The sequence below is a fragment of the Mycotypha africana genome (assembly GCF_025528875.1).
Source record: "Mycotypha africana strain NRRL 2978 chromosome Unknown BDF20scaffold_2, whole genome shotgun sequence".
NCBI lineage: Eukaryota > Fungi > Mucoromycota > Mucoromycetes > Mucorales > Mycotyphaceae > Mycotypha > Mycotypha africana.
This window is the reverse complement of record NW_026515726.1, coordinates 2907326-2921182: the sequence shown is the minus strand read 5'-3', so window position 1 is coordinate 2921182 and position 13857 is coordinate 2907326. Positions and strand designations below refer to the sequence as shown.

Genomic DNA, 13857 nt, shown 5'->3' with positions numbered 1-13857 from the left:
CGGGAGAGGAGGCGGGGGGGGTATCATAGAGACTTCTATATATCAAATTAAAGGTGGATCGTTTCTAATGGCTTCATTTTATAATTTCTATGCCATTCTTTCATCTGCTCTAATGCAATAAAAGTGACAATGGTATGTGGACCTAATCTCACAAAGGCTGGCATCCATCCTCTGAAGAGTGAACCTGCACCTTCCGTTTTTATCATATGTGACATAATTTTCAGCGGATGCTTTCCATCGTGATTCCGTGCGCTCATGATTCTAGTTTTCACAACATCCAAAGGTGAGCATACAGTCGTCGCCACAAGCCCCTAAATACCAGATGAAACGGGGATAGAAAAAAAAAAATAAGCTCTCCTCATCCTACACACAAGTTCGTTTCCCCTCTCTCTCATGTACGTCAACCTACAGCCAGTAAACTCGATAGAAAATGGGTTGTCAATCCATCACGCCACTGGCACTTGTCTATAAACGCTTGTTTGATCATGTCATAACTCGACATTTGTGACACAGTGATCAGAATGGCTCGATTCGTACTGGACCCTATACCCCTCAATAAGACCCTAGGACCTTCTTCTCGGCAAATTCTTATCATGCCGTCCACGACATTTTTGTAATTTCTTCTTTGGCTGGCTGGCAACTGTCCATCATTCTGCATCCTCACATTAACGACATCACTTGGGTTGCCAAAGGCTCCTCCTAAAGCCCCTGCGAGTGTTGAACAAACGATCAGTTGACGTGGTGTGGGTTCTAATGAAAAATAGTGAGTAAAGGGAAAAGTATTTTCCAACCAGCCCCCCCATTCTACAAACTCAATGAATAGGACGAGAGACATTACTCTTATCTCCAGCTACTGCGTATTTGAATTTATCGTACAGCCCAAATCGTATCGTTGAATAGGTGCCTTGTCGTAAAAGACTGGCTGATAGGCCTTGATATAATGCTGTCATTCCTTCTGTTCTGCTTATTGTCCACATCGTCTTAAACATGCGAGAAGGGCTTAGCAATTTGAATTCATTCCATACCGATATACCGTCTACTTTTAAAGTCTGTAACCGAACTTTAGTGAGGTCAAACGGGTGAGAGACAAAGGTAGCAATACAAGATGCTGCACCGCCGAACCAGAATGGTGATTGTACAAACGTTCTGTTCGAAGAAGAAGTCGCTGGTAATAGGGGTTGTTTTGCTGAACTCTTTGTCGTCGTTATGCTCGTCGCTGGCGACGAAACCACAGCAAGCATGTTTTATATATAGACTATGTCAAAGAGTTCGTTCGATGTGACAGCAAGGGAAGGGCGTGGGGTTTTCTCCACTTTTTATTTTTTTTTTTTTGGAGAGAAAAAAGAGGGTTTGTGACAGCGGTTTGTGTAATGATGTTATCCAATGTGGGGTGAATCGACTGGATCATCATGATAACTTTTGCGATTCATTACAACGGCTTTAAACCGTCTACGAAATGATGATATAGCCTTTCTTTTGAATGATGATCTCTCTCTCTCTCTCTCTCTCCCTCTCTTATTCTGTTTTCTACCATTTGATTTTTCCTATTCTCTAACGTTACAACCAAACGAAAAGGTTCCCTTTTTTTTTTCTCCGATGAGTACAGACAGCCAATCACAAATAGTTCCTTTCTCCCCACATTCATGCAGCACGCAAAGCCTGTCAGCGCAGAGAAAAGCCTCGCCCACGTTTCATGAATTGAGACAGAAAAATCGTAGGGTCATGAATGTTAGTATAGACATAGAGCGCCACAACAGCGAAGCAAAAGGAAAAAGGAAAGAGTTGGATTAGTTTAACCAGTCAGCGTCAGAAACCTTTTTACTCTACTTTTTAGAGGCTGCCGGCAGAAGCTAGCTGGCCAAGTGCATTTGCCACATCATGACTGGCACTGAAGGTAGACGGACGGAACTTTTGATCGTAAAAAAGAAGGGATGGCTGTCAACATGGCATGGTCGAACTATCTTTCCTTTGACATTGTAGTTTCCTCAAAGCGAGTCACTTGGGACCCAGCAATTGAAACACATTCATCACACTGTAGTTGGGCAATGTGGGTGGTTTTCTCTACGCAGTAAAATAGCCGAAAGGGGGGGGGAAAACTCCCAATACGAATGATCGACTTGGGTGTGCTTAAATGTGTAGCATGTAAAGCCACGGTCATTAAAGTCCTTCAACAGTACACTCGTTAAACCAAACCACCCCTTTCTGGAAAACAAGCCAAGTTCAATGTACATGGATCGCTTACACATTTTCCCAAAACTACCGTTGACTAGGAATTTTCTTTGCTCATATTTGATAAACGAATGAGATTGTACTGTCAAAAACCAACGCTGAGCAGAGAAATTCCTTTTCAAGGGTCCGGAAAAAAGGTGGGTCGAATCATTGCGGGACAAACCATTGCAGCTACGATGTTAGAATGTGCATGATAGAGTTTTCGACCTGACATGGCATATAGGTTCGACAAAGATAGAGAAACTCATCGATTGTTCGTGTAACTAGAGAAGGCGGTTGTCACATGATGGCGATGCTTTGATGATGAATGTGATACTTGGAACATACGGCAAGCAAGCTTTCACATAGAGTGTCAGTCAAATACATGTTTACTGAGTACAGCCAAATGGCGATAAGTAAATGAAACCTTTTCTTTTTTTTTGTCTAAACCATAAGGGAATGATGAATAGCAACAAATTTAAAGCATAAATGATTTGATAGGATATCTTGAAACAATTCACAACTATTTCATAAAGAAAAGCTGAAAAAGACATGATTTCATGGTGCGATATTGGTTGGCTGGGTATTTTGTTGATGTCGCAGGAATTCGACCAATTCGGGATTTCTTCTATAGCCTGCCTTTAATGTTGACGGATCCTATGAACAGAACAAAATCCAAATACGGGTTGCTCCATTAGCAAATCGCCACTTTATTCATAGTAATGACATCCATTACCTCTAATTGTTGTAACCAGGGATGGCGTAAAACGTCTTGTATGGTATATCTGGTATCACGGTTGATATCAAGCATATGTTGGATAAGGTCTTTAGCTAATTTCCCCCCCCGTGCATCCATTGTAGGTGGTTCTGTCAGTAACCAATGGGCAATAAAAACGCAACTTATTGAAATATACCTTCTGCACTGATTCCTCGCCAAACAGGGTGATGAAAGTTGTAATTTCCTGTTCTAATTTGTTCCTTCAACTTTGCTCTTTCTTCGAGATTATCAATGCTACTAACTGTCAATTGTCACGGTTCTTTTCAATGAGTATCCAGCAGAGGAAATACTGAATAAGATGATTCAAAGAATCTTACTTTGCATAAACGGTGTATTACTGGCTAACGCTGTGTATAATAAAACACCCAAGCTCCAAATGTCCACTTCTGCACCATAGGATCGTGGCGTTGTCAGTAATTCAGGGGCAGCTAGTTTTTCAAAAAGAGAAAAGCAATCCATAAGGAAGGGGACAAACAACTTCATTAGAAAGGGGGAATGACCCAACGCATACTTTACCATAATTGATGGTACCGCAACTTGTTTCCAGATGCTTTCCATCTTGGATAAAGTTGGATATTCCAAAATCACACACTTTGACTTTTAGCTGTTCCCTATTACATAAAATGATGTTTTCTAGTTTGAGATCTCTGTGAACAATGCCTTTGTCATGCAAAAACTATCGACAGGGAGCACCAAAAAAGTAAGCGTAACGTTACTCAATATCGGAATAGCGAAACACTCTTACCGCCACAGCATGCGCTATTTGATCAAACACAATCTTGACTTGATCTTCTTCCAGAAAACTTTTTAATACTGTTTCAAACAAATCGCCGTCCTTACCGCTAAAGGAGTCAAAGCAAAATGAGCGATCAGGTCCTACGTGTCCATGCGACGACTACTACTACTACTACTACTAAGAGTAGTCATCAAAGACTACACTTTTATAAAAAGATACTTTACTATTCCATGACAATATATATTTTGTTGTTGGATTCAAAAACACGGTTTATCTGAATGATACAAGGCTATAGAAAATCAATGAAGAATAAGTACGCCCCCCACGAGAAGCTTTCGGGATGATGTGGTGCTTTTGTGAAAGAATAGAAAAAAAAAGAACTTACGTGATAGGGCAAAGAGAGACAAACACTCATTTCTCGCAGATAAAATTTGGGCTGTCTCGGCTTCTTCTTCGTCTCCTTATTTATCCGCAGCGGCTGCTGCTGCTGCTGAGAGTGAGGTACCTGATCGGGTATGATCTTTATGACGACTTGCTTATGTGTCATTTTACACTCAGCTGACAATACATCACCAAAGGCGCCAGTGGACAGCTTTTGCTTTATTCTGTACAGACAATGAATCAGCTTTACAGGAGAGGAAGGCTTGGTGGGCATGAAGAAGCGTCCTTCAGGTTTCAGAAACTGAAATCGAGGATTGTCAGCCAGGTCGGGATACCGTTCAGGATCCATGAACCTAATCTCGTCGTTGGTGTGGAGTTCAATGTCTCTATTGTGAATGCGCACATGATTGACCCAGGTGCCGTGCACACTTTGATCATTCAAAAAGGCAACGACGTAGGCAGCACCGTTCCTATGACGAAGACGGCTATGAATAAACGCGTGGCGTGGATTGGCGTCCGGGTGGGACAGTTTGATGTCACATACATCGTCGGTACCGACATAGTAGCCTGCCGCTTCGTTTTGACAACGGTTAGAGAGGTTTTTCACTAAGGGATAGATCATGCTGTCGTTTTTGACGATACAGCCCCACCTGTCGTTTTTGAGATATTGGTAGTTGCCGTCATGATCTCTGACGAGAACAGATTCGAGAGAGGTGGGTTGAGCCGTCTTTCTGGGTTTGACGGTCTGGCCAGGTGGAGCAGCAGTAGTAGTACGATGGACCTCCCTGTCCGGGCGCCACTCTATTATCCGCTGCAGGTCTCTGCATGGCTGATCCGATGTTTCCTTGCTCTCATCGTCTCTTATACAATAATTCACTTTCTTTTCGCTTTGTCTGTCACCCTCCACCATTCGAAAGTAGTGTTCAACGGTCTTGTACCGATAAAGTCGTTTTTGGCGGTTGGATTCTAGTACCTGTTCCGTCAAGGAGGATTGCAGTGGGTGTTGTGGTGCTGCTTGAATAGTGTTACTAGAACCACTGCATAGATTTTCGGAACAACTAGCTGCTTTCGAAATGCCCTTCTTCGCCTTCATTCTTGCAATGGCAAGCAAACAGACGAGTATGAATGACTGAAATGGGCGAGGGCTACTGGGCTTGGAAAGAAAAACAAAAAAAGACAAAGGAAAGAGACGAGAGATTTGATAGAAATTTTTTGTGCCTTATCTCTCCCTTTTTTTTTTTTAAGGTTTTTTTTTTTTTTTTTTTTGTTGGCAGAGAACACAGGACCATTTCAGTTGACAATGAGCATTTTAAAAATCAACGCAACTCATCTGTTATGGAAAGATTTATGCATTTCACCTCATGAATTACGACTCAAAACTCTTCATTGTGGGCAGTCTTTCCGATGGAGACAGTATAAAGATCAATGGTTTGTGATGGCTTGGGATTGTATTGAGCAGTATTTCTTACTGAATTGACAACTCTGTTTTTAATAAAAAGAAATATTTTTTTATTTTCCAAAATGCAAAAAATAAAATAAAATAGGATTTCAACTTTAAAAGGAAACCTAATCATACTCAAAGAAACTCGTAAATAACAACAATAGATAGTAAATACCAACAAAACGACAAAAAACTTACCTTGTTCGTATGTTCTTTGTTTGTCATTAGCCTCCAGTATAATGATTGGTTATCCTTCTGAGGAGGATGAGACATCCAAAAAAGAAAAAGAATCGATCCTTAAAGACTACTTCCAATTGGATAAGGTTTCCTTGAAATCATGTTATGATAGTTGGTCCAAAATAGACCAAAACTTTGCTGAAAAGGCTGTCGATTTCCAAGGAATTCGTATCTTGAGGCAGGATCCTTGGGAGAATCTGATATCCTTCATCTGCTCAAGTAACAACAATATTACAAGGATATCGCAAATGGTAAGATAGGAAAGAATCACTTTGAAGAGAACTTTGATAGATAACGTTCTTATGATATGCTGCACGCACATTACCCCATAGATTCATAAACTATGTACGCAGTTTGGGCAAAAAATAGCTATTGTAGATGATCAAGAAGAGTTCTATGATTTCCCTAGTTTAGAAGCATTGTTGGCCGACGAAGAACATAGGTCGACCGAGAAGGTGCTTCGAGACCTGGGATTTGGTTATCGAGCAAAATACATTGTCAATACTGCCAAGTTCATCAAGGAAAACTATCCAGAACAGGGACAACGATGGCTGAATACATTGAGAGAGAAGCCCTATTTGGAAGCCAAAGAAGCACTCATGCAGTTACAGGGCGTAGGTCCTAAAGTGGCTGATTGTATAGTAAAGTTGAACCCCCACCCCCCCCCTCCCCCATTTTAATGGTTATAGACGACCTACAGCTTTCTTACTCTCTTTTGTGTTTGATAGTGTCTCATGTCTTTGGACCATCCTGAAGCAATACCTGTGGATACTCATGTGTGGCAAATTGCGTTGAGAGATTATGGATTCAAGAACAAAGGAAAAGCATTGAACCACAAACTATATTTGCAAGTGGGCGATCATCTGAGAGCTATTTTTGGTGATTATAGTGGTTGGGCCCATTCTGTTCTATTTACCGCTGATTTGAAGTCATTCAAAATAGTAAAAAAGACAGTGGAGACAACCATCCAAGAAGAGGAGGGTACCCAACACACCCAGATAACAAAGAAAAGGAAAAAGATCACGGTTGAAACAAGTACGACAACAAGAGTCAAAAAACGAGCATCGTTCTAGTTGAGAGTATTAAATTTTTGCGTAACTTGACTTTTATTAAACTTGTGGTAGATGGTATTTCATTAGATAGAAAAGTAAATAAAGCAATAGTATGGATGTTGTTTGATGATATTAGGCGTATCCAATTAAAAAGCAGAGTATATAAATATTCAAAATGATAGTAGTGATACGTTCAGAATAAGTTAGGGTAGTGGTCATGATAGTAGTATGAATAGTAGTATTAATAGTAGTATTAATAGTAGTAGTAGTAGTAGTAGTAGTAGTAGTAGTAATAGTAGTAATAGTAGTAGCAAATGAGTAGAACATTCAAAAGATACGCTTGGTATTTTCTTGTCATGCTTAAAAAACGTGCATGGCTATTTATTATGCTGAACGACGATGATGAGCTTTCTTGGCAGTGGCATCCACAGCAACAGGAACAGTAGCAGAATGACTGCTGCTACCACTACTAAGTTGACGTGAGAGCTTGCTGGTACAATGCCTGATGAATTCCTTAAAGTCAGAACTGCTGTTTGATCTCTTATGAGAATGCTGTGGGCGCTGTGGAGTTTTCGATGGTGAATGCGTATTCTTTGATGGTTCATGTTCATAATGGTGAACTAACGGCGGCTCTGCAGAAAATGAAACAGACTGAATGCAAGCAGTTTTCCTTCTTTTATTTTGAGACTCGAGATGACGACGTAAAATGTCTTGATGCTTTTGCTTGAGTTGTTTATCCAGATCATCGTGCTTATTCGAATACCAGACGTCGAGAATAGGTAGGCTGTCATAGATGGAAATCGACTTGTTGTCATCACGTAAAGTACACTCAGTGGGTGTAGGGCTTGTAGACATTAACACTGCAGATGCCATTTCTTAGTGGATGCGAGAAAAAACGTATATGCAATTAGGATAAATAGATATAGAAAGAGAGGGAGAAAAAAAAAAACGAAATTCAAGTGAATTTATATGAATTTGGGAGATTGAAGGGGAAACAGAGAAAAAAGAAACTTTCTGTGATCTATCAAAAAATACAAACAAAAAAAAAGAAAAACCTCATTTTTGTAACGTACCATAAAATGCGGAGCTACCCTCAGATGCAAAAGTTTTTTTTCTTGATTTGGTAAAACTACAACCAATCAAATATGAACTCATTTGCAAAAAAAAATAAAAAATGGAACGATAGAAAGAATTCATTACTCCTGAAAAAAATGTTGTCAGGGAAAAAGTGGACCTGAGCACAGACAGTCTACTCACATATCACAACTTAATCGAGTCAGAATTCTAAAATAAAAATTCATATCAAATACGTATGGAATTCTAAAGTTTGGATTGAAATTATTAAAGTAAAATACGAGTAACCTGATGCTGTCTTTTTTTTTCACTCAGCAAAAAAGGGAAATCTTCCGCCACACCTACACACACAAAAAGAGCCTTATCGTTACATTTTTCCCTTCCAAAACTAAAAAAAGGAAAAAGATGGTTTTTTCCAGGGAATAACAAAAAAAAAAAAAAAAACAGAACCCACGATAGATCAGTTTTTGCCCGTGTGGGATGTTATGCGTATGGATTTCCTGTTAGGAACCAAAAAAGAAAATCATTCTATATGTTTGATTTCTCAACAAAAAACCAAAAACCCATTTTAAATGATAACACACGGGAAACCGGGACTCATTACCTCCAAAGAAATCCACAATTAATATAAAACACGTTTTCTATTTTCGAAATTCTTTCGCTTTTTTTAGTTTGTAAAGTATTCCTGCGTGATTGTGATTTGCTGGGGTGCATTACGCTTTAGTCGTCGGTTCAGGCTTGGAAAAGAGAAACCGAATCTTTTCGCACTGTAAAAAAAAAAAAGGTCCTATTATGCTCATGCAAATCATGCAACATTGTCATTATTTTAGTTTAACAAAGGCTTGGCATGGCATTTAAAAAGAAACTTTAAGATTCTTGCAATTAGAAGGCTTGCCTATGCCGAATCATTCTCTGGTTTTTTTTTTACCGTTTCTAAATTACCAATTCCCGCGGTTAATGAATTTAGGCCATTATTTATTTACATAAAGAAACAAGTCACTTTTTTTTTTAACGTGCAAAAAGAAGTGATAGGCTCCTCAAACGGGTAGCAATGATAAATGACATTGAACACCTTTTATGCCCCTCCCTCTCCCCTTAAAGAGTGTTTCAGACCAATAGTAACTTTCCCAAGTGTTTCTCGTAGGTCAAACCCTCATTACACGTTATAAATTACCCGCTCATGTCGTTCCTCGTACTGAAGGAGGTAACTGCAGCAATAGACACGACGGATTTTACTGGCTTGACAGACGCACAGCATTTTCATTTCAGCATTACCTAAGCTAAACAAGAGGGTATCATGTGCGTTGTCTGTTCGAAAGAGTGCTTTTCCAATTAAAAAAGACACAAGACACAATTATAAAAGGCTTTATAATAGTATGCTTGGAAAAGATAATGATAAAAAGACACATTTTTCAAAAATGGAAATAGCTAACAGAAAAGAAAAAAAAAAAAAAAAAAAGGGCCTTTTCTATCACAAAACATCCAAGAAAAAAACCCAACAAATGCCCCCACTTGCCATTGAAGCTGTATCTTATCTCTTGGACTATGTAGACAACTCATGTTATGAAACCGTAACCATGCATTGCTACAATCGGTATAGCACAAGATGAACCATTATCACGGCAGCAACACGAAAAAATTTATCGAAAATAGTAAGATAAGTGATGATAGTCAGGGATGCATCGGCTACTTCTTTGTATATCTATATACACCTTTCTATACCACGGAAACATGATAGGCAATGGGGGCGTATCTTGATGGGATCAACGCATCAGTGGTTTCTTTACAGGTACAATCGCGTCACTTTGATTCAAAAAGGGGGGAACAAAATAGTGCTTTCTATTGTTTATGAGCTTTGTGACAAGCTGAGAAGCATTGTAGTAGCACCGCTGACGGTGCGATCCTCATTGTTTGATCTTGAACCTTTGAATTTTAGCAAAATCTATATTGAAAAAATGGGAAAAACATAGTGTCATTTGAGACCATTGAACTGCACTCTTTCATTAAGGGAGTTGCGTAGGAAAAATAGGGGGAAAAAAAACCCACCCCCCCCCCCAACGCCCAAGCCTAACTTACTTGTTGGAATAATTCTTTCAGCTTTTCAGAGGGTGGTTTTTGCCATTGTTCAATGGTATCTAATAGCATACGGATGGTCTATCCAATCAAAGAAATGACGTCAGCAAAAAAAAGATGCCAATGGCGCTATCAGTTGCTAAAAACGCATAGCCTACGAACCATTTCATCCAGCGTCTGTACAAGGAAATGGCGAAGGACGACGTTACAAAAGCCTTGAAAGGAGGTATCTTTTTCATCATCTTCACGTAAACCCCGTGATCGGTACAACCAAGCACGACATAAAGAAAATGGCTGTTGTTGCTGCTGCTGCTGCCTGTGGTGTGATGTTACTGCTGTTTCTAATGAGAGATAGTGTGCGACTCTATCTGAATGATGTATACCTAGTCGACCAATTGTGATGACGGTATTCACCTGTAATTCGATCATACTGCCTAAATAGGAAGCTTGTGAGAGTATACTATTTAGCTGATGATCTTGCTGCTCTCGTCGCTGTTCTTGTTGCTGCTGCTGCTGCTGCTGTAATTGCTGGAGTTGTTGAGATACAGTCGGTGTGGGTGAGGGTGGCGGCTGTGATGCTGAGAAAACGTGTGAGGGTGGTATAATGGATTGTAGAATGGGTATGAGTTGTTGGAGAAGAGGATCAAGATAAGGTTCCATAGCCTCCTTTGTCCAACGTAAGGAAATCTCGCCAATCGCCCAAATGGCATTATTTCGTACAGATTTAAACGCTGCATTATCGTCATTTTCTTTGATTTGACGGATGAGTTCAGCCATTATTTTATCCAGGTAAGGTGGAAGAAGATGGAAACAAGCTTTGGCAAGGTCACCAATGAGTGCATACGTAGGCTGAAGTACTGCATACCGAGATTCCTAGCCGTCGTAAGCAAAAAAGGTTAGCCACAAGTTTTTTCTCTGGGTTTTTTAGTTTCTTTTTTGTGTTCTTTGAATTTAAAGTTTACATAATGCGCACAGACAGTTAACAATGGTAATAAATTAGTTTGAATCACAAACGGCTCTACTTTCGTGCCTAAACCTTGTACAATTCCGGAAAGCAAGTCCAATGGTACAACAATAAAGTCTTCATTTTCTTCAAAAAACTCGTCTTCGTCATAATACGCTTCCTCCTGTCTGAGCATAGCATTCTGTAATGTCCTAGATATCAGTAAAACACACCTTGTAATGACAGGCTCTGTAAAAGGTAAGAATCCAGTTCCTAAGGAGCTAGCAATGTGAGTCAAGCACTTTTTTAATTATTATTATTTTTTTTTTTTTTTTTTAAAAAAAAAAAAAAAAACCAAAAAACAATCGTGGTGTGGGTTAGTTAGACAGTAAAATCCTGTAGACATCATATCATAGCTTTTACGTGCTACGTACCATCAAAAGTGGGAATAGATCTGGATCTGTATCTTCCAGTCTATTCCATTTGGAGATCAATGGCGGCATTAAAACTGCAATAAATTCACTTTGATTTAATGATGAGCCCACAGACTCAGCCAGCGTTCCCATTGTATCGTAAAGCAATTTCAAATTTCGTTGGCGATAAAGGCGAAGGGCTCTTGTCAAATGATTGAGAATGACAGACAGATAAGGCACGAGTTCTTTCTGTGTTGATTCTTCCACCAAGGTAGAGAACGCAGAACAAGCGGCTTCTTGCACTCTTTCACTCGGATCGAGAATGCATTTCAATAGTTCGCCCAATACAGACTGGTAGTGTTCATGTTGTGAAACAACCCATGCCGAAAAACGGCTAATTGTCCAACAAGAGATGTATCTGATATAAATCTAGGATGGGGAGCAAACAACCCCCAAAAAGAAATAAGAAAAAAAAGGAAAGCGTTAGACCATGAAAGGAAAAGCAATGATATAGACCGCTCCCCTCCCTAGCAGGGAAGAACACATCATGAGAAGTTACTACAAACATTTGAATTTGACAACTGTCGAATCAGATAAGGTATAATGGCTGGTAGATGAGGTAAGATGCCTCTCATACCACCTATGAAGTAGTAGAAAACTTTCAGAAATAAAAAATTGGATTGTTATAGTAAACAGTCGAGACAATACCTTCCGCAGTAGCTCCAAGTGCTAGGATACCGCTTTCTACGATTTTCCAATCTTCTGCAAATAAGGCTTGGTTGAGAAGCGGCAAAAGAATGTCAATCACATGCATTTTGAACGTGCAAGCCAAAGCATCGAGAGACGTCGCGCTAAATTTTCGTAGCGTCCATTCAGAAAAGAACTCTTCATCTTCGAGATCGTCATCCTCGTCTGCATCTTCGTCGTCATATTCTTCATCACTACTATTGTAGAATCCGTTATTATGTTGACCCTGTCTATAATAAGTTGCTTGTTGTTCTGCATGATAATATTTAAGGTTTTTGTTGTAAAGTCCACCACCTCCACCACCACCAACGCCATGGATACTATTTACAGCATCCGTAGGCTGCTGTAATGCGCGGGGACCCTGCGGTGGATAGGCATCTTCTGACACTTCACTCATACTGTCACCAAATAAAAGAATATCCTCATCAGAGTATTTGAGTGAATTCAAAAGGACAGGTATCACATGGGGTAGATAAGGAATGACATAACGATGATGGACAGGGTTTTCTAAACGAGCAAACTGGTGCCAAAAATCACAAGCTTCCAAGGCGAGCTTGGCATTCTTTGTCTGTTGATTACAAAAGATCATATAGTTGATAATAGGATTCAAGTAAGGCAGTAACTCTGTTGTATACTTGTCCAGTAGCATTGTAAAAGAACGACATAGATCTTGGTATAGCAATAGCTCTAAAAATTCCTGACGGCTATTTTGATGATGCGTGCTGTTATCGTCTAACGTAGTAGCATGGCTGCTGAAAGCGGGTGAAGAGGCCGGTGACAACGATGCTACCGTAGTGATCAAGGATTGAATGTAGGTGTTTATATGCGCGCCTTGCAATGAAGAAGCTTGTAACATAACAAATTGATTTATGGCTGAAATAGCTGAAACTTTGAATTTAGTGTTTGGATGCTGAGCAAACGGTATGAGTTGTGGTATTATATAATCTAACACAGGTCTGCCGGACATCGGTTCTATCGTTTGATACACATCAAAAGCATTATCTTCGCTTATCATTTGTAACGTATCGAGAGCCATCTAAATTGAGTTTTTGAAAAAGAGTGTCATGAAACAGTGTAAACATAGACACGTTGGGTGATCGATAAGGGATCACACTAGATAACAAAAGCTAAAATATACCTCCACTGTGAATTGATTTGTCGTTCTGTCATTTCCATCTATTAATTTCCCTACTACGATTGGCAAGCATTCAGGCCAATTTATTGTCTGGCCTCGAACCATAATTGCTGTGATTACAGAGCTGATTGTTCTTCTAATAGTTGAATCAGCATCAGGATAATCGAGAGATGTTAGACATAATTTCTTTACATAGTCTAGAATGGACTCATGGATCGACTCGAAATTATTCAACAAGTTGTTCTTCAATGTTAAACCGGCTACTGCGCGCAAATAACTGTCTTGATTCGTCATGTTCACGAGAATATAAGCTAAATAGTTATTATATTCTGGTATGACATTAAAGGAAAGCAGCCTCTGAAATACAGAAAAGAAAAATCTTAAACATTACAAAGCTGCTTTATTCCGTTTTTTATCTCAGTTTTACCTCCTTACGTTGTGAAGTAAAAGCTGATCTCGGTGAGGTCGAATGGCATCTCGAATGACACTTTGCAATTCGTTGAGACTTTGTGAATCAGGTTGCCATTCCATTTAGGTCTATCTGCTTTCAAGTTTTTTTTTTATAGATATTTCAAAAGATAATACCACAAAATTTATTAAAAATACGAATAGAAAATAGAGCCACAAAAAGTGAAAAAA

General features: G+C 39.5%; 5 protein-coding genes across 5 annotated transcripts; 1 reads left to right on the top strand and 4 right to left on the bottom strand.

Annotated features, from left to right (window-relative positions):
- Positions 1–47: 47 nt before the first annotated feature.
- BDF20DRAFT_815648 (mitochondrial carrier domain-containing protein) lies at positions 48–1241 on the bottom strand (the record flags this gene model as incomplete). The annotated part of the gene is made up of 3 exons (XM_053077100.1): positions 48–311; positions 410–750; positions 839–1241. 3 exons carry the CDS (start codon positions 1239–1241, stop codon positions 48–50), a joined length of 1008 nt encoding a protein of 335 aa, XP_052939715.1.
- A 1661-nt stretch (positions 1242–2902) lies between these two features.
- Positions 2903–5013, bottom strand: BDF20DRAFT_813720 (kinase-like domain-containing protein; the record flags this gene model as incomplete). The annotated part of the gene is made up of 8 exons (XM_053076905.1): positions 2903–3039; positions 3123–3227; positions 3304–3414; positions 3503–3662; positions 3732–3828; positions 3947–4011; positions 4108–4456; positions 4631–5013. The coding sequence occupies 8 exons, from the start codon at positions 5011–5013 to the stop codon at positions 2903–2905; spliced, it is 1407 nt and encodes a 468-aa protein (XP_052939714.1).
- A 330-nt stretch (positions 5014–5343) lies between these two features.
- On the top strand, positions 5344–6854 carry BDF20DRAFT_970559 (DNA glycosylase; the record flags this gene model as incomplete). The annotated part of the gene is made up of 5 exons (XM_053085015.1): positions 5344–5531; positions 5648–5691; positions 5773–6032; positions 6114–6422; positions 6510–6854. The coding sequence occupies exons 1-5, from the start codon at positions 5404–5406 to the stop codon at positions 6852–6854; spliced, it is 1086 nt and encodes a 361-aa protein (XP_052939713.1). The 5' UTR covers positions 5344–5403.
- A 236-nt stretch (positions 6855–7090) lies between these two features.
- BDF20DRAFT_855228 (uncharacterized protein) lies at positions 7091–7850 on the bottom strand. The gene has a single exon (XM_053080234.1). It carries the CDS (start codon positions 7704–7706, stop codon positions 7218–7220), a length of 489 nt encoding a protein of 162 aa, XP_052939712.1. The 5' UTR covers positions 7707–7850; the 3' UTR covers positions 7091–7217.
- A 2262-nt stretch (positions 7851–10112) lies between these two features.
- On the bottom strand, positions 10113–13749 carry BDF20DRAFT_815367 (armadillo-type protein; the record flags this gene model as incomplete). Its single annotated transcript, XM_053077078.1, has 9 exons — positions 10113–10853; positions 10943–11224; positions 11358–11765; positions 11903–11976; positions 12045–12377; positions 12444–12787; positions 12866–13119; positions 13222–13575; positions 13654–13749. The coding sequence occupies 9 exons, from the start codon at positions 13747–13749 to the stop codon at positions 10113–10115; spliced, it is 2886 nt and encodes a 961-aa protein (XP_052939711.1).
- Between the last annotated feature and the right edge of the window lie 108 nt (positions 13750–13857).